Source organism: Megalopta genalis, unplaced genomic scaffold, assembly GCF_051020955.1.
Source record: "Megalopta genalis isolate 19385.01 unplaced genomic scaffold, iyMegGena1_principal scaffold0037, whole genome shotgun sequence".
Lineage (NCBI taxonomy): Eukaryota > Metazoa > Arthropoda > Insecta > Hymenoptera > Halictidae > Megalopta > Megalopta genalis.
The window spans coordinates 2,004,993-2,030,777 of record NW_027476106.1 but is presented as its reverse complement, the minus strand read 5'-3'; the positions used below and the strand labels follow the sequence as shown (position 1 = coordinate 2,030,777).

At 43.0% G+C, this 25,785-nt stretch overlaps 1 protein-coding gene across 2 annotated transcripts in view; it reads left to right on the top strand.

Moving 5' to 3' along the window:
- The window catches only part of sano (CABIT domain-containing protein serrano), a 141,502-nt gene that overhangs the window by 72,183 nt on the left and 43,534 nt on the right, over window positions 1–25,785 (top strand). Inside the window, exons 4-5 of one of the 2 annotated variants that reach the window (XM_076527751.1) lie at window positions 159–354; window positions 2,756–3,834. In XM_076527751.1, coding sequence (XP_076383866.1) covers window positions 159–351 — 193 coding nt within the window. In that variant the 3' untranslated portion in view covers window positions 352–354; window positions 2,756–3,834. Of the gene's footprint in view, window positions 1–158; window positions 355–2,755; window positions 3,835–25,785 lie in introns of those variants that run through there. The other variant, XM_033475246.2, reaches the window with a different exon arrangement.

Here is a 25,785-nt window from a genome sequence, read left to right as displayed (position 1 = left end):
CATTAACGTCTACTTAATCCTCTTAGAAGACAAAAAATTGATTTTCAATAGTCACATAAAAAAAATCGATTCTAGGGAGGATACTTTCTCGCCAAAAAAGAATCGATCTTTCAATTCAATGAATTTGGCTAATCCTCGATGATGTCATGTCCGCGCAGATCGCGGCGTCTGAGCAGACCGCGTTCACTGACGAACCTGGTGTGGGAGCTACGCGGCGGAAGCGGACTTGGCTGCACCAGACCGGAAACCCCGCCGCCAGCAACAGCAGCTCCACTGCCGCCGACTAAATGCGGACCTCGCCTGGCTGTCACCGTGGTGGCACCGCGACGCGTCGGCACGCTCTACCTCTAACTCGTGAGTACCATTTTTAAATCGATCCAAAATCATCTTGAACTATATGCCCACGACGGGCAAATATTCTTCCTCAATCTGGATATTCTTCGACGACATTCGTTGACTTGTGCTACTTCGAAAATCGCAAACGGCGGGAGGTGGGGGTACGTCGCCGCCTCGCGTTCAGGTAAGTCGAGTCGAGCCTCTCCCACCTTCCCCCCACTCCCTGATGTTTCCGTGCTGGCAGCGGTACCGGCACACGGTACCAGAACTATACTACGGAGCGGAGAAAAGTGGGGGGCTCGAACTGGCCTGCCAGGACGCGTCGCGCAGCGCGCTCTCCCCACTCCTGACGCACGAGCATCGCGCTGTAATCCGGCGCGTCTTTCCGCCCTTCTATCAACAACTTTACCATCAAATATCTCAAAAACTACAAGCCGCGTGTCCCTAAAACCGGGTATCATTGGATTCAGCTTCGCAAGCTCTACCACTGTACCTGTAAATATCGTCAAATAATCATCACCCACGGAGACTTCTTCTTGTAAGCCGCAGGAATGAAGATACGGAATTCAATAAATTCGATAATCGAAGACGACAGTTCTTTCGCTGTCGCGAGGTCTCTCTCTCTCTCTCTCTCTCTTTCTCTCGGCGACCAACAAAAGTTTCTCGGCTCGCGTTGATCGATTCGGTCGGATCCTCGCGAGATCGCAGGCGCATAAATCACGGCGGGTCGATCGAATCGTGCCCGATAGCGGAGCTTCGTCGGGTCCCGGGACTGAATTATCAGCGGGATCGGAATAAAATTAAATTAATGATCCCATATCCCGGCTCTCGGTTACAGTAGCGAGTCTCGTCTCCCCTCCTCGCCTAATCGGTTAGCGCGCCGCGCGCGGCAACTCCGGACTACGAATCCTCTCGTTAAACTGCGAGTTTTTGCCGGCGGGGCACTTTGTCGCCTCGTAAACGCCGCGTAAAAACGACTGGTTGCGAAAATTGCGGGTAGGAGAGAAAGAGAGAGAGACAAACCAAGGAGCAGAGAGACAGAGAGAGAGAGAGACGTGTCTTTTCCAATGAGATTAATTTCCCGCCGCTACTTTATTGGCCAAAAGAGACGACACGTCGAACGTCGGAACCTCCGCGTACCCCCTGCCCACCCCCCACCACTGTTTACTAGTTCCGTTGCCCCCCCCCCCACTCGGCAACCGCAATCAACAAGGAAGGCGTACCGGTTGCGGCCAGTTAGACCGTACTTTGTCCGACGAAATCGTTAAATTTACAGGATCGGAGCCGGGTCGATCCTTTAACGAAGCATTTTAGTGGCCGTTATAAAAGGCGAACAGGTGTTTCCCTATTGCCGTGACTCCTTATTCGCTTAATCGCCCCCCTGCCTCGGCCCCGCTGATCGTCATAACCGCGGCTAGGAAACGCACCTGTGCAATCCAGGAAGCGCGCTCTCTCCTCTCTCTCTCGCTCTCTCTCGCTCTCTCTCGCGCTCTCTCTCGCTCTCGCGCGCTCTCTCTCTCTCTCGCTTTCTCGCTCTCTCTCTCTCTCTCTCGCTCTCTCTCTCGCTCTCTTTCTCTCTCTTACCCTCTCGCCGCGAATTATTGTTCGAGCAGCCTGGCAACGCGGAATCGCTGCGCCGCGTCACCCTTTCCGCCGGCGCCTATCTCGTCGCCGGCACCGCGGCTTCTGTAATTGCCACTGACAATCCGAGCCCACCGCAAAGCCAGAGCGCGATTTAATATCGCTCGTTTCGATAATCCCGGACCGCTGATCCTCCTTTGCGTACGGCTCCCTCAAGAATCCTTTTCGGCGTGCCGCGTTCCTAGCTAACTCCGCCGCAATGCTCTCTTTGCTCGCCGCGTTCTGCTTTAACCCTTTGTTCTACAGACACGTCTGAGAGACGTGGCCAGACAATCGGACCAGAAATGATTATCACGTCTGGGAGACGTGATAAAAAAAGTGGGTCAGAAAATAACGTTTGAGGGACGTAATCGAATAATCGGAGCAGAAGTGATCATCACGTCTGAGAGACGTGGTCGAAAAATCTGACCAGAAATAATTATCACGTCTGAGAGACGTGGTCGAAAAATCTTGCCAGGAATGAGACCCGTAGCAAATCGATCAGGCCAAATATGAACATAACTAATTAGGCTCGCGTCAAACTACGTGTTTGACGTGTTTCGTGGTATTTTGTTTTCCGTTATTTAATTGTTTTATTAATAACTAAAGGAGGTGCTTCAAGTTCGACGCTCTCGCGCCACTGTGAACCATCGAGCATGAGGACGCGCTTGTCGTGTCGAAGATCGACGAATTCGACGAAATACACGGGCTTCGTTAAATTTCGTTCCAACTTCGTTCGACCTTCCCCTTTAATGAAAAAAAAAAAGAAAAAACGCTACTGCGATTTTTCTTCACAAAGTTACAGCACTTTGAATCGACCCTTGCACTTTTGTCACGTCGTTGGCTCGTCTGGGAAAGCGCGTCGAAATCGAAACCGGGGAACGAGACGAGGAGATAACGAGAGAATCGGAAAAGCCGAAGAAGGATGGACGAGAAGGAGGATCGTCGGATCGGGCGGATCGCGGCGGCCTCGGGATACGTAACGCCATCCTCGCTCGGCGCAGCGATATAATAGCCGTGGTTTGCCTCGGAGCCGCCTCCGTGAACGGAATTAAACGAGAGCAGGTTCAACGGCTGAACAAACCGTGGCTTCCGGTCACCGGCGCCCCCTTTCGTTCCCTCGACGCAGCCCCCCCCCCCTCCGCCCTGTCCACGCCGGCGCGTACCTCGCCGCCCGCGCTCTCCCGCCCCGCCGCGCCGCGCCGGCCGCCGTGCCGGTCGCCGCGAACCCGGGAGAGATCGCGTATTACGAAAATTACGATTACTCGGAGAGGGGTGGGGGAGAAACCGGGTTGCAAACGATCGACCGTCCCCGCCGCGATACACCGCGTCGACGTTCCCCTTTCTCGTATCTCCTGCTTTACTCGGGGCCCTCTTCCGGCGACGCTCGGGCCCGGTAGCCGGCGATCATTGGGAATAAACGGGAACGGGTATATCGGGCTTCGCTTCGTACGATCCCAACATTCTAACACGTCGTTCGCGACTTTTAATACCGTAGAGAAGACGATTACGCGAACCACAAACCTGTTTCTACGCGCGATTATTCGGTTCCTCGATCCGCGAGATTCGAATCTCGTGTCAGGCGTCACGTGCAACGGTCGCCACGCGGTGCTATCGTCTCGAATCTTAGTTTCTAACCCTTTTTATTTTTCGGCGTGAGCGACGTTGCGATATGCAATTTATAATGATATAATATGGTAATGATATAGTGATATATTAATATTATAATGTATATTATATATATATTTTTATTTATAATATTAACGTTATTATAATATTGTTATAATTATTAATATTAATATAATTATTATTATGTTGTAACTAGATCGCGGATCTTTATGCAAAATAAAAATAGCAAGATGTAGGAACCAAGCGTAATCTTGTTCCTCTCTTAAATAATTTTAATCAGTCGTAATTAACATGTCAATGTTCATTCAATTCACTGAGTTCATTAAGTCATAATATCATTCTGTTCATTATGTTCATCATTCTGTCCGTGAAATCATTACGTTCGTGAAATCATCTGGTTCATTATTTTCATTATTCTCTCCATGAAATCATTACGTTCATAAAATCATTCTGTTCATTATGTTCATCATTCCGTTCGTGAAATCATTACGTTCATAAAATCATTAGATTCTTTCGGTACATTAACACCGCGCGCGCGAGAGAGAGAGAGAGAGAGAGAGTGGGAGAGAGAGTGAAAGAGAGCGCGAGAGAGCGGGAGAGAGAGTGAGAGCGGCAGAGAACGAGAAAGAGAGAGCGGGAGAGAGAGTGAAAGAGAGAGCGGGAAAGAAGGAGAGAGAGAGCGCGAGAGAGAGTGAGAGGGTGCGCGAGAGAGAGAAAGAGAGCGCGGTAGAGAACACGAGAGAGAGAGAGAGAGAGAGCGAGAGAATGAAATCGAGAGCGCAATCGAGAGAGAGAGAGAGAGAAAATGAGAAAGAGAGAGAATGAAATCGAGAGAGCAATCGAGAGAGAAATCGAGAGAGAGAGAGAGATTGCCTTTTAAAGTCCCAGAATTCGTTCCCGTGGCATAGATAACGCGGCTCATACTCTCGGGCGAGCAAAAAGGAAAAATACGCGCGCCGCGGGGCGGGACACGCTCGCGACCGCTCCCTGAAAGGACGCCCAAGGTCACCGTTTTCTGCTTAATTAATTAACGACCGACCGTCGCGACGGCGCGCGGCTCTCCCCTGTGTTTTCGATCGGGAGACACCTGGTAATTTTCAGCTGATGCGTTCCTCCGCCGGCGCACGATCGTTCGCGTACACGCAGAGGGACGGAGCCTCGGGCTGGCCGCAGGTGACACGCGAGCCGTGCAACCTGCAATAAAACGGTCGCCGAGTTCGTCTGGCCGTTTCGACGATTCCAACCGATGTTGGAGAATCGCCACGAACCCGCTCGTATTATCCGTACATAATGCTTGCATATTCGTTCGTGTTAACTGGTCATTGGAATGTTTCGAATCGATCCAATCGAATAGGTTATGTGAACTCATTGTTTAGTAAACTAGTCGGTCTGACATCTCGGAAAAAATATTCAAGTCGTTCGGTAGAATTTTTAAATAATGATTCTGTTGTAACAAAAATTTATAACAAAAATGAGTAAAACGTTTAAAACTGTGAACTGATTAATTCGATTCCGCAATATCAACGTAATAATCTCACCGCGAATACTTTGCCATTCTTCGTTAAATTATATATTTTATAAGTGTCGTATTTAAGCAAAATATCAAGCAAATCGAACGTATACAGTGATAGCATAATTATAGTAACTTACTGTTGCTGTTTATTCCTTGTAATAAAATGTTTATTCGGACTAAATGATCACGGCGCAGCGTGTACTCGTGTATTAGAAATGGCGATATAATACAATATAAAGCAATTAACCTGAGGAAACAAGATACATAAAAGTCTGCGAAACAAAATGAGAACTGCGCGTTGCTCTACGACGCGGGCGAAACTGAAAAACGCTCGACGGTTGGAAACTCGTAGCGTCGCAACGGTCCCTTCGACCGTTCGACCGCGGCGCCGCCGGACACCCGAAATCAAAACAAACGCTTCACGCGCTCGCACTCGCGCGTCCATGCAGCATCGTTGACCTCCGACGGTTACACGCTTTTCAAAGAGATCGCAGCAGCAGGCTGGTTAACCTCTTAGCTGTGGACGGCGCGTGTACGCGTCGCAAGGTAATGGCAATTTTACATCTTACAACAGAAATACTTCTCCTACGAATATAGGTTAAAATACTTGTCAAACGTGTTCATAAATCTCGCGCATTCTAGAAAAATTCTAGAACAACTTGCCGGAAGAAATTGTTCCCAGTGTGATCGATAAAAAAACACGTACAATAATGATCTTAAAAATAGATAGTTATTCGGCCAAATGGTTGAAGGAAGAATTTAATTTATATTCGTCTCAAGCAGTATAATAATCACGCGTCGTAACGGATAAACGAAAATTATCTCGAAAAATATATCAAGGTTAACATAAATTTTCAATGTCGACAATTTTGTTCGTGCGATATTCTCTATAATTTTCCTTTATCCTAGAATATTTAAGTTTATATTCATTCAAGTTTTATATTCTCCAGTATACAAGTTTAATTTTAAAAAATGTGTCATCTTTGTATATGAATTTCTGTCAAAAGTTGCGTCGAGATTCTGACGCGTGCTTCGACATTTTTGCCCATGGTGCACCAAACGAGGCGTGTCTGTCTCTCTCGGTGGTTTTCGCGCGGGGATTCTCGGGAAGTTTCGTTGAAATCCTCGCGGCTCGGCGCGGCGGCGCTGCGGACGTTCGGTTAGATGGTCGGCTGGAATCCTCCGGCAGCTGCTTTGTCCGCGGATCCCTCGAATCCCTCGCATATCTCGATCCTCTATCCGGCGCGGAGAGCCGGCTCCGGGAAATCCTTCGATCCTTTCGCGAACGCCCGAGCAATTCCATCTCCGCAGCCGGGATACAGTTATAGGCAGCAGGAAGTTCGTGTACTGTTAGGGGCTACCGCGCAGGAAACCCTGCTTCCCGAACGGGCAATTAGTCGCGAAGCTTCTTCTGCTTCTTCTGCTTCTCCGCCTCCTCCCTCCCCCCTCCCTCCTCCCTCTCTCGTCCATAGTTTCTTTCTTTTCCATCGGCGCAAAGCGGCCAACGGTTTTCTCCGCGCCGAGCAAAGACATCGATTCCGCGTCGGTGTCATAGGCTCGCCGCGTCGGATCCACGAAAATTTACGGCAGACCTGATAATGGCGTCGAAAGGGTTGCGGAGAAAATATTGTCCCTTATGCAGTGACTCTCATTTAATATTCGTGCAGATGTGAAAACGCGATGATCTTTTTTTAAAAATGTATTAACATCGAAGTGGAATTTTTTTGGAGATGATATATTGCTAAAATATTTTTCTAAAACTTTGGTGTTACTCGATATGGCAAAATATGATAAAGAGAGAGAGGGTTCTTTTTTCATTTTCTTTTGTCGTTCTGAGCAATAGCTAAATTAAAGAAGTATATTTCTGAGAATATTTCAAGAATATACCATGAAAATTCGTCAAATTTTGGTTCCCTAAGGAAAACTTTAACCTAGTTTAGTAAATAGAAAATTAAATTAGTATTAATTTAGTATTGTAGAAAATAATATAATAGTAATATAATAATATAACAATATATTGTAATAATATAATAATATAATAATATAGTAATATACTAATATAATAATATAATAAAATAAAACTCGACGAGTAAAATGATCAAAGATCGCCAGAAATTTCAAAATATTTTTCTTTTATATTTAAATTACAGTTTAAACCTCGGCCCTCGTTCTGCCGCAATCGGCAATCGATCTCCGTTTCCCAGGTTTTTGCGAGCATACCGAAGCACATTGAAGTCGAATGATTAATTTAGCCCCATTGTCCGGAAGCTGATTTACGAATGATCGACAGCCCGGTGTCGCAACGGGCAAGTAGAAGAGTAGTTCTCGCTACATCGTGCCCGAATCCATGCATATTTATCGCGGTGCCAGCTGCGTGCATTGGATGCAAATTAAAGACGGGTCTCTCTCTCTCTCTCTCTCTCCCTCTCATTACCCTCTCCGTCCCATTGTCTGCCTACGTGTTTTCTGGCTGAAAGCCAGGATGCCTCCTCCTCGTAGTTCATTGGTCCGCGGCATCTACCCGGTCCTCGTCGTTTGAGTCACCACCATTTTTTCGCCTATTTACCGGCGACAACCCGGCCCGGCCCGGCCCGGCCCGACCGCGACCGGAAGAATAATGAACGAACGGGTGAGAGCGGAGGATGCGATATATCGGCGCGCACCATAATTTCGCCGAACCCACCACCTACGATTCCAGCGGGAACGACGTGTCAGACTCGCCGGGCAGATTTCACAATGTTAATTACTATGTAATTAATTTATTCGGCGAGTAAGTTATTCGGAGGCAAAGGACTGGCATTGCTGTTGCAAATTTTAAATCATAATATGATAATATAATAATATAATAATATAATAGTATGATAATATAATAATATAATACTATAATAACATAATAATATAATAATATAATAATATAATAATATGATAACATGATGATATGACAATATGATAATATAATATGGTAGTATGATAGTATAATAATACAATAATATCTAATATAATACAATATAATAATATAATAAAGTATAACAGCAAATATAATAAAACCACAGAGAATATGAAAATTGTGAATTTTGCGACGTGACTTTTGCACGTTCCCTTTTTACAACAGCTGTACACACAACGCTGATGACATATGTATATATACAATTCATCCATTATTTCATAAAAATCGAGATATGCAATAAACTCAATTCAATGTACATTTTTTCTTCTAATTCTAAAAATGTGTATCAACGCCAAAAATGCACGAAGACTCCGTTTATTAAAAATAATCCTCGCTGCATGTACCGATGCATTCTTCTCGAGCGCATAATAAAAACAATTTATTGTCGTCTGAAATTTTTCTAATAATCCGCAGGGATACGCGAAAGTCATTACAACAACATAAAAATATAAAGATAAAGATTATTCAGAATATTAATATTATATATATATTATAATATTATTATAATATATTATGATATTATTATTATTATATTATATTATATTATATTATATTATTATTATATTATATTATATTATATTATATTATATTATATTATATTATATTATATTATATTATATTATATTATATTATATTATATTATATTATATTATATTATATTATATTATATTATATTATATTATATTATATTATATTATATTATATTATATTATATTATATTATATTATATTATATTATATTATATTATATTATTATTATAATATTATTAATATTATACACAATATTTTCATTTCAAATCGTTCCGATAAGAGAACTCCCCCACCTTCTCGCTTTCTCAACGATAACCGTGCAACAATGCGGACAATTTCTCTTAGGGCGATAAATATTCCTGCTCGCGCGGTGCGAGAAAAAGCTCCGCGGCGTTGCGCAACAAGTACCGCGACGACTCGTCTCGAGTTCCGAGCTCCGAACCGCGAACGATGGCACACGGTATCGGCCTTCACGCCCACGCTGCGCGCGTCTCTCTCACTCACTCTCTCCCTCCCTTCTCGGCAGGTACTTAAATACCAGCGCGTACAAGATGCTCCGGGAGGACACGCCTCGACCCTGTTGCTCGGCTAAGAACGATTTATAATCGGTTTACGACGACGCGCGATCCGCGACCGCGACCGCGCGCCGACGGTAGTACGAAAAGAATCGGAAAAACGCGGTCCCGTAAGTAGAAAGATCGGTCACTGGTCGGACGCGGCAACGTCGCGCCGCGTCGCGCTGCACAGCGAGACGGACCGGAGTTGGCCGTTATTCGAATTGTTTCGAAGAAATGTTTCTCTGTGAGAATATTATTCGAATGAATTTTGTTAAGTCGAATATCTCTTATAATCCATTTTATAGTTTACTGTTCGGTAGAAATTATTGTATCCATTTATTCGAATAATTCTTTATTCATTCTCTGTTTATTCGGGTGATTCTTTATTCGAAGAATTCTTCATTCCACTAATCGAACAATTTGGATGAACGATCGAATAATTCGAAAATTCTTTATTCGAATCACTTTTTATTCGATCAATCGAATAATTCGAAAATTCTTTATTCGAATCACTTTTTATTCGAGCAATTGAATAATTCGAAAGTTCTTTTATTCGAACAATAGAATAATTCGACAATTCTTTATTCGAACAATTGAATAATTCGAAAATTCTTTAATTCGAGTAATTTTCTATTCGAACAATCGAATAATTCGTAAATTCTTTTATTCGATCAATCGAATAATTCGAAAATTCTTTATTCGAATCATTTTTTACTCGAACAATCGAATAATTCGAAAACTATTTATTCGAATAATCGAATAATTCGAAAATTCTTTATTCGAACAATAGAATAATTCGAAAATTCTTTATTCGAACAATTGAATAATTCGAAAATCCTTTATTCGAGTAATTTTCTATTCGAACAATCGAATAATTCGTAAATTCTTTTATTCGATCAATCGAATAATTCGAAAATTCTTTATTCGAATCATTTTTTACTCGAACAATCGAATAATTCGAAAACTATTTATTCGAATAATCGAATAATTCGAAAATTCTTTATTCGAACAATTGAATAATTCGAAAATTCTTTATTCGAACAATTGAATAATTCGAAAATCCTTTATTCGAGTAATTTTCTATTCGAACAATCGAATAATTCGTAAATTCTTTTATTCGATCAATCGAATAATTCGAAAATTCTTTATTCGTATCATTTCCTATTCGAACAATCGAGTAATTCGAAAATTCTTTTATTCGAACAATCGAATAATTCGAGAATTCCTTATTCGAATAATCTGAGAATTCTTTATTCGAATAATCCGAGAATTCTTTTCCCGAATAATTGTTTATTCGGATAATTCGAGAAATTCTTTATTCGACTAATTTCCGCGTCCACTTAAATTTTTCTTCGATCAAATGCTTGTAAAATAAATGGTAAAAATACTAATAAAGCAAACTTTATAAAACAAATTTTATACGAATAAATTTATGATCCTCACTCTGGCGAAGCCGACACAGATAGATAACAAACAAATAGAGGCTCCGTTTCCCGTTCGCTCGTCGCCGGACGGGAATTACTACCGCTAATAATAATTGGAACCGATAGGCGAACGAGATTCGCCGATAGGGGAATCGCGTGCTAACGGAACCAACGACAGCCGTTTCGCCTTTTATCATTATTTTATGGACAATACGCGAGCGATTACGTTTTGTCGGCCGGTTCACGGACCGATACTACTCGCCGGATACCATTATTACCGTGATCCTGTTTCTTTCAGCCCGCCACCGAGTAAATTATTGGGCATCCTATTTTTCGCGTGCGAAGCCGGAGCCACTGTGGGAACCGTTCGCTCGCTGCCGGGACTCGTTCCCCGCGAAGTAGCATAACCGGCTGATTAACGCTCGCGAGGCTCCGCCGGCATTTCGAATTTTAATGCTTCGATTTCTTTCGGGATTTTTAAACCCAGTTCCTCTCGCGCGCGATTATAATCCGCGGCCGGCGGATGCTGTTCGCGATTCGGAAACCGGCTGCGGGGACATTCGAATGCAAATGGAACAGTTATGGCACCGTACGAGTTGTAGTTACAGAATTATGCACTTATTTTCATAAACGCGCGATGCTCGAGAAAATTACTACACCGCTGTATAATTTCGGAGAAAAATTGGCCAAATTCGAGCGACCATAACTCCGCGAGAAATGATCGTGAAACGATGAAATTCTTTTCAAATTAAAGCTTGAAGTCTCTGCTTTCGAATAATATTCTTCGATTTTATGTTTAACGCACCCTCGCCAGTGTAACCCTTCAAATGCGGCGGCATGTTCGTCGCATTAAAAATCGTCAACTTTGACGAAATGCACGGACTTCGCAAAATTTTTTTCCGAGATGCCGTTTGCACTTGAACGAAGTTTCAACCTTCGCCTTTAATTTAAAAAAAGTGGAACGTGGCTGCGATTTTTCATCGCGGAGTTATCGTCGGTCAAAGTTGCCGAATTTCTGTCGGAAATTACGACCTAGACAAATCTCCGACAGAAATTCGCCAACTTTGACCGACGATAACTCCGCGAAGAAAAATCGCAGCCGCGTTCCACTTTTTGCAAATTAAAGCGAAAGAATCGAACTTCGTTCGAGTGCAAACGGCATCTCGGAAAAAAATTTGTCGAAGTCCGTGCATTTCGTCGAAGTTGACGATTTTCAATGCGACGAACATGCCGCCGCATTTAAAGGGTTGCAATAACAACGGTGCATTAAACATAAAAACGACAAATACCATCCGACAGTAGAGACTTCAAGCTTTCATTTGAATAGAATTTCATCGTTTTACGATCATTTCTCGCGGAGTTATAGTCGCTCGAAGTTGGCCAATTTTTCTATGTATCCAGCAAACGTTTATACGGTCTACATTATTTTTCGACGGTTAAATATAGTTTTTGCAAAGGCTGTACCGAGATCCGGCATAATTTTCTTAGAACCGTGCTTTCGTTCTCGGGATTGTTAATATTAAAGCGATGCCCGGTAATTACCAGTGCATGCGGGACGACACGAGTAATCGGCAACATGTCGGCGGTGCCGTGGCAAATAAGAGAAGAAAAACAAGTAGAAATCCCGGTGCATGGTCGGCCGTTATGCCATCGACGGCAGTGGCGTAATCGGTGCGGTTTCCGAAGTAGTGGGGCGAGAGGAGGGGGCGCGTCGTAGCGTCGGTCGAATGACTTTCTACTTTATCGTTCGTCCTCGAGCTCGTATTTTCATCTTGCCGAAACGCTCAATCAGCGCCGCCGCGTGTGTCATTAACAGATCGTTCCGTTCGGCAGCTACACGTGTTCTGACACCTGTTTCGACTTTTATCTTCGAACCTTTTTTTTTCTTTCTCGTTTCACACGTTATATATTATATATAATATTAATATTAATTGTATTATATATTATATATAATATTAATATTAATTGTATTATATATTATATATAATATTAATATTAATTGTATTATATATTATATATAATATTAATATTAATTGTATTATATATTATATATAATATTAATATTAATTATATTATATATTATATATAATATTAATATTAATATAATATATAATATTATTATAATAATATATAATTATATATAATAACAGTTATTTTATAACTTCGATCTTTTTTCTCCTTGCGAACGTACTTTGAACTTCTTAAAAATACTTAACGATTCGAGAATCAAGAACCACGCGAAATTACGAAGCAATCGCCTTTTTAGTTTTCGACTCGAAACAAAAATACAATACGCCCACCACGACGAGTTATTTTCTACTTATTGTTATTTTCTTATTATTATTATTTCTTACTTATTATCATCGTTTAGTTATTACTATCTTTTACATATTATTATCTTTTATTTATTACTATTTTGCTCTTATTATTATATTCAATTTTTTTTTCTTATTACTGTGCATTTATTATTTTTTATTTATTATTATTGCGCACTTATTATTATCTTTTATTTATTATTATTTTGCACTTATTATTATCTTCTACTTATTATTATTTTTTATTTATTATTATTGTCCACTTATTATCTTGCTATTATTTTCTACTTATTATTAATTTTTACCTACTATAATTTTTTACTTATTACCACTTATTTATTTAAAAAAAAGAGAAATGTCGGTGTCTAGAACAGCTTTCTTGAATACAACCTTGGCAGTGAATATGTTAAAGAATGCGAAACGGTTTCGCACGAGGAAAGATCGGATCGTTTTCCCGGAGAAAAATTGCGGTGAAAAGAAAAAACAAAAGTGGCTAGACATCGCGCAAACACCAGGATGAACGAAAGACGCTGGCCACGGAATATTCCGAAAGGCGGAATTCCTCGTAATTTTCCCCGATCGATGGATCTTCTCGGAAATCTTGGCAATGATTGAATAAAACATCGACGGAATTCGATTCGCCTATTATCGTCAATTACGGTTGCGCGGGCCCACAAGACACGCCTATGGACGCCGTCCGTCCGACCGGGATCGAGCAACGTCCCACGATCATGTCGCGCCAATGGCGAGCTCACCATGTAGTGCGACGTTTCCGGCGAAATTGTCCGACATGGTTCCAGCTCGAACGTAATTGGCCTCTTCGCGGCGATCCCTGATCATCGCGGATCATCGCCATTGGTTCGCTTCGCCAAGATCGAACAATAAATAACCGATCGTTTTTGCAGGAAGAGCCTAGTCGGGTAAAATTGTTTCTTTTTTAACGAATCTTATAAATTACATAATATATAAGATTATTACATATTACAGAATTACATGTTACGTGTTACATATTACAGAATTACATGTTACATGTTACATATTACAGAATTACATATTACAGAATTACATGTTACATGTTACATATTACATATTACAGAATTACATGTTACATGTTACATATTACATATTATAGAATTACATATTACAGAATTACAGAATTACATATTATATATTACATATTACAGAATTACATATTATATATTACATATTACAGAATTACATATTACATATTAGAGAATAACATATTACATATTACATATTACAGAATTACATATTACATATTAGAGAATAACATATTACATATTACATATTACAGAATTACATATTACATATTACATATTACAGAATTACATATTACATATTACAGAATTACATATTACAGAATTACATATTACATATTACATATTACAGAATTACATATTACATATTACAGAATTACATATTACATATTACAGAATTACATATTACAGAATTACATATTACAGAATTACATATTACATATTACAAAATTACATATTATATATTACAGAATTACATATTACGTATTACATAATATTACATATTATACATTATTACATGTTACATATTATTACATATTACACATTATTACATATTACATATTACATGTTACATATTAACATATCGTAATACGTTCCGTAATATAATCGTAAACGAACACCTCGTTTCGAACCTACGGCCCGATGCCGCCGCGTTTCACAATGAACCAGCGAATTTTTCGCTTAACCGCCAAGGTCAAGGGGTACGTGGGAAATGAGTGATCGAAGTAACCAGAGTCGAGTGTGCGCGTGGGTAACGAAGTGCAGAGCCCGCGAGAGGATTAAAACAAGAAGATCGGAATCCCCGTAGTGGAAACTAGCCAGGAAATCAGCCGCGAAGATCGCTGGGTAAATAGGAAGCCGTGTCGAGTGGCCAGGCACCGTCTCAAGAATTGCCAGCGCCGGGGGATTGAACGATGGGAGCTAAACCGTAGAGGAGCCCAAAGTAAATAGAAGCCGAATACGGGGATTGAACGCCGGATAGAAAATTGTAAACCGAATGAACCGGGGCCCGGTGCTTCGCGAACCTCGGAAAACTCAATAACAGATTCCGTGGTACGCTATTAACGGCACGGCGAGAATCCCCTATACTTATTTGCCGGCGTCGTGTCCTCGGTCCGGTATTCGAGCCTGTGCCTCCGCCGCATCGCCTCCTCAGAAATCAATCTCCGCGAACCTTAGCTTTTCTGCAAATCGATTCCACCTTGAACCGATCGATTCTGCCCCCTCTCTCCGTCTCTCTCTCTCTCTCTCTCTCTCTCTCTCTCTCTCTCTCTCCACTTACAACGCCGTGCATAATTTCGATGTTTGCGCGTTATTGTAATAAGGCGAGTTTTATATTATTAGTTGGAGTGGATTACCATGAATGGGGCACTTTTGTTTAGGGCTAGATAAAGAGAGGGGGAAATACCTATAATGATTATATATATAAGATTGCATATTTAAGCCTTACTTTTTCATTTTATATTATTAGTATATATTCTTGGATTTTTGTTAGGATAGAATAATGAGAACAGAACAAATTATAAACAATATATATAATAATAAATAATAATATAATATGTGTAAAGAAAGATATATATATATAATAAAGATATACATGTATATGTATAAATAAAAATATATATAAATATATATATATATGTGTGTATACGTATATATATAAACATTCAATCAAATTGAACATCATTTGTCCGTATCGAATATAACCATGTAAGTAACAAAATAAAGTAAAATTATATCACAAAAATTATAAAGCAAAAAAAATTTAAATTCTTACGAGGTAGTAAAAATTATGAAAATTTTTGTTGGTCATTTTTATACCACGGTTAAATTATTATTATACCACGGTATGTCCAGTCTTAATAAAAAAAGAAGAGAAAGCTAAATGCGAACTCCAACAATTTCTCAACGTCCTCAGGGAAGAGGGGGGGGGGGATAGGAGTCCTCTTCTAAACAATCACTTTCGGTCGACTCTTTTCGCGACCAATTTAAAAAGCGCGCTCCGACGAGAGTCGCGGGTTTCCCACGGCCGGCAATTTGAGAAAACGCGTTCCGCGCGAAGACCGACGCCCGGGAGTTTCTCTCCCCGTCCGCACGAAGGTGTCGCTTTGCGTCGAGTTTCGTTTGGCCGGCGATTCCCGGAGGCGGTACTCTCCGGGATTCCCACACGCGTCCCGGGAATCAATTTCCAAAGGTCCCTGGCAGCTCGTTCGAGAAACGGTTCACGGACGTTCTCCCCGGGCCGGGTTTCGCCGTGGCACGGCGCGGCGAAGCAGCGCGGAGAGATTCGCGGCCTCCGGGGCCGTGTAGGGCCTGTACGTGTACGCGCGCGCACGTGTGTGCACGTTCGTGCAGATTTCTGCGTGGGCGGAGACCAGTAGCCGGCTCGGCGCACGGACGGTTGATCGGCCTGTTGGACCGTGACGTGCCAACCACTACCACTTTATTATTACTACTATGCACTGGCGCGCATTACTCTCCCGGCCGGAGCGTGTTCGACGCGGGCTTGCGCAGCTCCTCCTTTGGCCCGCTCGCGCGCCTACAGAGAAAACGTTTCTCTGTGTGCCACGGCTCTTGGGCCTTTTCTGCCTCGGCTGCCCTCGCTGTTTTCTTCCTCGGATGCCTCCTCTGCCTCGGCTGCCTGTTCCTCTGCCTCGGTCGCCTGTTCCTCTGCCTCTGTCGCCTGTTCTGCCTCGGCCACCTCTTCTGCCTCGGTCGCCTGTTCTGCCTCGGCCACCTCTTCTGCCTCGGTCGCCTGTTCTGCCTCGGCTGCCTCCTCTGCCTCGGTTGCCTTTTCTGCCTCGGCCACCTCTTTTACCTCGGCCACCTGTTCTGCCTCGGCCACCTCCTCTGCCTCGGTCGCCTGTTCTGCCTCGGCTGCCCTCACTGTTTTCCTCCTCGGATGCCTCCTCTGCCTCGGCCACTTCCTCTGCCTCGGTTGCCTGTTCTGCCTCGGTCGCCCGTTCTGCCTTGGCCACCTCTTCTGCCTCGGTCACCTCTTCTGCCTCTGTCGCCTCTTCTGCCTCGGTCGCCTGTTCTGCCTCGGCTGCCCTCGCTGTTTTCCTCCTCGGATGCCTCCTCTGCCTCGGTTGCCTTTTCTGCCTCGGCCACCTCTTCTACCTCGGCCGCCTGTTCTGCCTCGGTCGCCTGTTCTGCCTCGGCTGCCCTCGCTGTTTTCCTCCTCGGATGCCTCCTCTGCCTCGGTCGCCTGTTCTGCCTCGGCCGCCTCGGCCGCCTTGCCGGGGCTTTATTACACTTGCCTGGACGAAGCGTACGCCACGCTACGCATCCGTCTTCGGGATCGACGGGGAACGCGGTGGAACGTGGTCCGCAATGCGGATGCGTCCGCTTGTTTTCGCTCGTACGGACGCGGAGAAGATTTCCTCGAGCAGATCCGCTTGGCAGAGACCGTCCCATGCCGGACCGGGGACTCCCCTGCCGGAACACGTTTCATTGGCCATTCTGTGGGCCACGAGAAAAAACGTCGCGAGTCAAAATCAAAACGTTATTTATTTATTTGTCGATCCTTTGAACCAGATGGTTTATTTAACAAATACAGGGTTGTTGTATTCGATATTATTATTCGATATTGTTTATTGTTTCTATATTCTTCATTTATTGGTCATTGTACTTGTTTATTGTTTCCATGTTCTTATTGAACATTGTTTTAAAAGATTATAAATTATAGTAGATTTTAGTATAATTATACTATGTGGAATATAAAATATAAAATATTTTAGTTTCTATAAAATATACTATAATTTATAATTTTGTATAATTTTTAATTTTTTATGTATATAATTATACTATATTTTATAATTTATGTATATATGTACATATTATTATACAGATATATTACTATATACATATTGTTATATATATATATTACTATATACATATTATTATCTATATTATTATATACGTATTTATATATATAAATAATAATATGTACAATATAATATAATAATATGTATATATGTAGTAATATATGTATATCATTGTATTCGTCTTGAAAGGTTCTATTCGAGAGTGACTAAACAATTCGGTCATCCCATTAAAAAAAACAAGCTTGACCTCCACACGTCCTCTACGTCTTCACCTATAAAAAAATTATTGACATTACATTATGCGTCCCTTGGAATCAAGCAACTTTTGTCCGGCACTTTTTTCTCTATTATCAAAAACAAGCGACTCTCCAATGGCTCTCCAAGGGTTCATCGATTCACCCGGACCCGGATTTTGTCCTGCGCGCAGGATCGACGATGCTCGCGGCCGGCCTGCGACGCGATTAGAACGCGTGCGAGGGGCACCGAATCTCGGATTACGGGTCTCCGGTTTTAGCGGAGTCCTGCGCGCGCGCGCGTCGAGGGACGTTCGCAGTCGCGGCGGACTGGCCAGCGCGGAACCTAGAGGAGATACGCTATCGAGTAGGGCCGTCTCCGTCGAGCGGGCACCATGGAAAATCGATTGCACGATCTTGAAAACGCGCGGCTGATTTTTAAACGCCTTCGCGACTATCGATCTCGAACAATAGTAAACGGATCTTCGTCGAACATGGTTTCTTTGACTCGACTGGTTTTGGAGAGCGTACGATAATCAATTACTCTGCCGTTAGTTTATTTTCAGGTATAATTTACATTACATTTCTCGAGTAAGACATATTCAATTTTTTGTTATTAAGACATAAATAAAATAAGAGAATAAATTACTGCGCCTTTAGTTTATTTATAATTCAGCTTTTTAGCGAACTCCCTTTCTCTCTCTTTCTCTCTCTCTCTCTCTCTTTCGTCGTGCTAATGAATCTTCGTATTGTTCGCAAAAACTGTACGCCGTTCGCTAAGCCAACAATTAGCAGAAATTTATGCGTCCGAAGCGTTAAAGTTTCGCGACCGGTCCCCGATGGGATCACCGTGGGAGGAGGAGAGTCTCTCTCTCTCTCTCTCAACCGGGGAAAATCGCGTGGGGCCCCGTGGGTACGTCGGCGCGTCCCTGCTCGCGCGGCTGGCCCATCAATTCGCCTGGAGTGTCCCTCCCCCCACCCCGGTTTTTCCACGGCGAGGATCTATGTTCGTCGCGCGGCGCGATTAGACGCGTATAAACTCCGCGGGCCCGCGAAACGGTGTAATCTAGCCGGACGAGGATTGCGTAACACGAGATATACGAGCGTCATGTGTATTATGCGATGGCCGGTGCCCGAGAGAGGCCCGCGAATCCTGCAGGTCCGGTTAGCACCGGCCGGTTAGGCGGTTAAGGTGCGCGTATATATCCCTTGCCAGCCGTGGATTCATTCGTAACGGAACTCGCGAGGCGAGGCGAGGCGAGGCGAGCCGAAGCGCGGAGAGACGAGGCGAACCGTCGCGAGACGAGGCGAGACGAGCCGAAGCGCGGAGAGACGAAGCGAGACGAGGCGAGCCGAGGCAACGCGAGTAACTGAGGCAACGCGAGTAAGAGACCGAGAGCTCTAGCGAACGCGCGCAATTTCAGCGTTGCAGGATTATAAATTCGCGGAGCCGGACGGACCGTAATCTACAATGTTGTACAATGTGTCCCCGGCGAGAGCGGCCCCGTGAATTTATTATTTATTTGCCGGCCGTCCGCGTGATAAATACGAGGATCGTGACGCGGTCTCCCTTCGTTACCTCCTGCCCACGCCACCGATTTTTCCGCCGATTAATTGTTGCACGCGCTCGCCGACGATCGCTTCCTGGCCCTATCCGTTCATTTCGTTACCGGTCCCGCAACGGTCCCAGCGATCCGCAGCGATCCGTGGCCGAAAGTCAATTTCCCCCATCGTATTTTCAACGATTGTTTCTTCGAACAGATTTACAACTCTCCGGAGCTTTACAATATCGAATGTATTCGTCCGTTAATTAAATCTATTCCAAGGTCACGAATATTATCGAGAGGTTAGACCGACTGGTTCGCGTGAACATTTTGACGCAATTTTTAACAGAAATTCATGCCACAAAGATGACACTTTTCTTTTTTTTTTAAATTAAACTTATGTACTGGAGAATATAAAACTTGAATGAATATAAACTTAAATATTCTAGGATAAAGGAAAATTATAGAGAATATCGCACGAACAATATTGTCGATATTGAAAATTTATGTTAACCTTGATATATTTTTCGAGATAATTTTCGTTTATCCGTTATGACGCGTGATTATTATACTGCTTAAGACGAATATAAATTAAATTCTTTCTTCAACCACTTGACCAAATAACTATCTATTTTTAAGATCAATATTGTACGTATTTTTTTATCGATCACACTGGGTGCAATTTCTTTCGGCAAGTTGTTCTAGAATTGTTTTAGAATGCGCGAAATTTATGAACACGTTTGACAAGTATTTTAACCTATATTCGTAGGAGAAGTATTTCTGTTGTAAGATGTAAAATTGCCATTACCTTGCGATGCGTACATGCGCCGTCCACAGCTAAGAGGTTAACCAGCCTGCTGCTGCGATCTCTTTGAAAAGCGTGTAACCGTCGGAGGTCAACGATGCTGCATGGACGCGCGAGTGCGAGCGCGTGAAGCGTTTGTTTTGATTTCGGGTGTCCGGCGGCGCCGCGGTCGAACGGTCGAAGGGACCGTTGCTACGCTACGAGTTTCCAACCGTCGAGTGTTTTTCAGTTTCGCCCGCGTCGTAGAGCAACGCGCAGTTCTCATTTTGTTTCGCAGACTTTTATGTATCTTGTTTCCTCAGGTTAATTGCTTTATATTATATTATATCACCATTTCTAATACGCGAGTACACGCTGCGCCGTGATCATTTAGTCCGAATAAACATTTTATTACAAGGAATAAACAGCAACAGTAAGTTACTACAATTACGCTATCACTGTATACGTTCGATTTGCTTGATATTTTGCTTAAATACGACGCTTATAAAATATATAATTTAACGAAGAATGGCAAAGTATTTGCGGTGAAATTATTACGTTGACATTCTGGAATCGAATTAACACGAAGTTGGCCGTTTTTGCCGACTGTGGACCAGTTCTCGGTAACACCATCGTGGATCGTAACGTTCGTAACACTCGGGTCCAACGAGTCGACGAGTCCACGAGGCTGGCAAGGCTGCTTTACGATCGGAGTGTCTCTTCTTCTCGCTCTCTCGTCTTCGTCGAAGGCTCGCTCGCGCGCCGAGCCATTTCGATAGACGATGGACGACGACCAGGCGAACTGAAATGCTCGTCGGCCGCTTTTTCATGGACTCCGAGCAGCGCGTAGAAAATCCGCGGGAACGCACCTACCCTCCCCGGCCCGAAATCCAGCGCACCTGCGCACAGCCTCGGTGCGAGGTCTGCCGCGTTTTACGAGCAAGCCGCGAAATCAAGCTACGCCGGTGTTTGCAGTTCCCTGGTTTCTTTCGCGTTCCTCTTCCATCCCGCCTCGGCACCCTCGCGTTCTTTCTTTCACCTTGCCCAGTTTTTCTCCGCGCTTCCTTCTTCTACTGCGCCGCAGACTCGGCACTTCGCACTTTCGTTACGCGAGTTTCGATAAATATTTCGATACAATGATCGCTCGAAGTTTTACTTTCTACGAGGATTCGTCAATTTTTCTCGCGCGATTTTTTGTAAAAATTTGACAAAAATCGACCGCCTTCGTTGGGCCTTATAAACTTTAATATTAACCCTGTAATCACTCGTGCTAAATATGTACTAAATATGATATTAAATAAATATAGGTAAAATATAAGTAAATAAGTAAATGAATGTAAGTAAATTAACATATCTTTCCATTATTATATTACTCGTTAATATATATATATATATATTTCATCAATTATGTCGCTTTACTTATTATTCATTTGTGTCTTAATATATTAAAAAATATATATATTTCTCAATTGTTATATTACTCGTCAATATATTTCAACAATTCTGTTGTTTTCTTCGTCATTCATTTATGCTTAAATACATTAAAAAACGGCTTGTAAACAAAGATGGACGATTTGGAAAGAGGCGATACGATTATGTCAAGGTTAAAAAAAATATATTCGAGGCTCGCGGCTTTTGTTTTTAGAGTCGTCGATCGTCAACAGCAATAAAAACGTATCGCTCGAACAATGGTATCCCACCTCTTCCGAAATCGTCTATTTTTGTTTACAAGCCGACGGACAATTGGCCGAGAATTTACAGTACTCGTTACACCGTGTGGATCGCGAAGGTTTTGCGCGGGAATCGGTACACGGTCTCGGGCCGCGCCGCGCCGCGCCGGGACGGCCGATACAGAGGGCGCGGAGAAGGGAAAAATCGATAACCGCGAGGTTTCTCGGCGCGCTATTCACCGACGGAACGACCGGGCGAGAGGTTTTTCGAGTACGAATGGCGGAGAGCCACGCAAAAGTGGAAGCGGAGTGCTCGGGCCGGTGAGCGCCTTTGGTGTTCTTGTGAAATGCGCGAGTGCAGTTCCGAGAAGTGTGCAGGCTGGTGGGTGGTCTCCATTCAGAGATGTTTATGGCTGTGTCGTGGCAAAGTGGCTGCACGCCATAGCCGCCTCTCGGCTGCGCGCTGCGCGCAGCCCGAGAGAGAAGAACCCCGTGTACTCTTCTCCGTGGCGCCCGTAGGGTCGAAGACCTAGGTTTGTCAGGTTCGGCCGGCATGGCCAGCCCGAGAGACCTTCCATCCGCAAATCAAACCCGCCTCGCCCGTCGTCTCTCCCCCTCCTCCTCCTCCTCCGCCGCCGCGGTCACCGCTTCGACGATATTACCCAATCTGCGTCATCCTGCGCCATCGAATCTCCGGTGATCTATTAGGTCGTTCATACGTACGTTTAGAACGTAAATATATCTACAGTGTGGCCGAAATAAAGATAGGTTATGTAAGAATAGGCGAACTTTGACAGAGAAGGTAGAATAGTCTTTATTATTTATTAATAACTTTAATATAATATAATATATAATAATGTAAAGTTATTCTATAATTGTTATAATAATAATAACAATAATAAGTAATAATAATAATTTATTCTATAATTAATTCTATAATAAATAATAGTATAAATTATATTCTATAATATATAAGAATAATAAAGTTATTTTTTAACTTGAATATTTATTTCTCTCGGAATTTTGGATCTCCGAAGGCACGAATTGAGGTTATGTATTCGTTATCGCGAGCCAAATACTCTGACATAACCTTGACGTAACTTGAATATTTATTTTTCTCGGAATTTTGGATCTCCGAAGGCACGAATTGAGTTTATGTATTCGTTACCGCGAGCCGAATACTCTTCGGACGTTCCGATTACTCCGCGTCAAGGTTAACATAACCTGTTTTCTTCGGTCAGCATTTTACGGTAATAAATTACTATTTAAAACGAAGCTTATGTAACACAGTCGACAGAAATAATATTAGCGCGTATTTGTATCTCTCGGTGGAAATATTTTTACCCGGAGATCCGACCGCATTCTGTATACGTTACGGTCACGAAACAACGCTAGTTCGAAGACGAAGCGTCCGTCGCGAATTTCCACGGAACGTTTTCGGGTTGTCGTGGGACGACCTCTGGCGATGCTTCGGCCGGCGTGTGTCAAAACGAGGGGAACGATCAGGATGCGGGGGGAGGGAAAAAACGTCGGTTACGCAAGAGTCGTAAATCACGGGCAGAGAGCGAGCCGGCGCGCGCGGGTGAAAGTAGTCCAAACGGTTAATACATCATTTAGTAGCAGACAGTGCGCGCGTTGTTCGATTTAAATTGGCGTTCGCCGGCGCGGCGGAGCGGGATCGGAGCAGTGCGGATCGGCGGCCTGGTAATCTAACGATGATAATTACGATATGAAAATTTCTCTATTGAAGCCGATCGATACCGATCACGGGAATTAATGATCGCCGGATACGATTGCGCCCGGCCGCCTGGCTCTGTCTGTCGCCCCCTCTTAATTTGAAAGGTTAAAACGCCTAACGAGACGGATAGATCGTTCCGCCATCGCGTACCGCCGGCTCGATCGGTCTCTGAGAACGCGTTCGATATTCGATCGACGCGCGGCTGGCTCTCTGGCCGGCTGGCTAGGCTGCTCTCTGCTCCGCGTTTCCCTTTCGATTCTAATTGAAAAAGCGAGCCGCTGCCGGCGCACGGCGGGCAAAAACGACCCGATCCGCGGACAAAATAGAAGGGAACGGGACTTTTTTTTTCAAAGTAACAAACGTTGAGTCCGCGTGAGTTGCGACATAACGGTTCAAAGTACAAGATATTGGAAATATGTATGGAAAATTTATATATAATATATATATATATATATATATATATATATATATATATATAATATTATTATATAATTAATTATTTAATTAATATTATATGATTATATATATTTGGAAATATACATATGGAATATATTTTTTTGTATTAAACGTGTTGCTTAGATATTAGATTACAATTCTATCGAATGATATCGCAATCACAATAATACACAGGAATATTAATATGAAATTCAACACTTCGTTATTCTATTAATGACAACGTTTCTTATTTAATTCTGTTGTATCGTACAATAATACATGGAACTATTAATACAAATTTCAACACTTTATTATTTTATTAAAAGTCAATGTTTGTTATTTAACTCCGCTATCTTGTGCAACAATATATGGATATATTAATAAAAAATTCAACTTCGTTATTTTATTAATGACAATGTTTGTTATTTCATTCTGTTATATTGTGCAACAATACATGGAAATATTAATACAAAATTCAAAACGTCATTATTTTATTAACGAAGATATTTGTTTTATTAACGAACGGTTAAGATGAACATTAATCTGACTTTAGGATTCGTAATCAGCGATTCAAAGAACTTCGGTGTATGAATTATCTGTGAGAATCGTCGGACCGTTTCATAATTTCTGTAGCGCGTGCTGCAACGCGTCGTTCGGGTACGTGTACGAAGAAATTCGTGCGGGACAAGGAACGTCTTAGTTCTCGAACCAATGCCCGAAGATCGTTCTAGATCCCTCCGTAGCGAACGCGGAACGCTCATCAATCCCTATTCCATGCGAACTCTCTCATCAATCCCTATTCCCTAGGAACCTCGCTCATCAATCCTCATTCGCCAGGAATTCTCCCGTCAGTCCCTATTCGCTCGAGTTATCGACTGGCAATTGATTTCCTCTTGTAGATCGTCCTGCAGCTACCTCCTTCCAGCCTCCTCTCTTCGGCTCTCAAAGCCTCGTCAGGTTGTCGATAGCTTTAACCCTTTGATGCGCGAACTTTTAACGATACTTTTAGAGACTGGAGGCGACGGAGCGTCGACAGCTGGGTCTCTCTCTTCTCTCTCTCCATTCTCTCTTTCTCCTCGCTCTTTTTTCTCTCCACTCTTTCTCCTCTCCCCCCCTTACTCACCACTCTCTCTCTCCTCTCTCTCTCAATTTTTCTCTCTCGATTTCTCTCTCTCTCTCTCTCTCTCTCTCTTTCTCAGTTTTCTCCCTCGAATTCTCTCTCTCGACTTCTCTCTCAATTTTTCTCTCTCTCTCCCTCTCTCTCGATTTCTCTCTCTCTCCCTCTCTCTCAAATTTTCTCTCTTGATTTCTCTCTCTCTCTCTCTTATCTCTCTCCTTTTTCTTTGTCTCATCTCTCTCCTCTCCTCTCTCTCTCTCCTCTCTCCCCTCTCGCCCCCCTCTCTCGTCTCTCATTTCTCTCCTCTCCTCTCTCTCACCTTACTCTCTCCTCTCTCTCTCTCGTCACTCTCTCCTCTCTCTCTCCTCTCTCTCACCTTCCTCTCTCCTCTCTCTCTCGTCACTCTCTCCTCTCTCTCCTTTCTCTCTCTCTCCTTTCTCTCCCTCGTCACTCTCTCCTTTCTCTCTCTCTCCTCTCCTGTCTCCTCTCTCTCTTCTCTTGCTCTTTT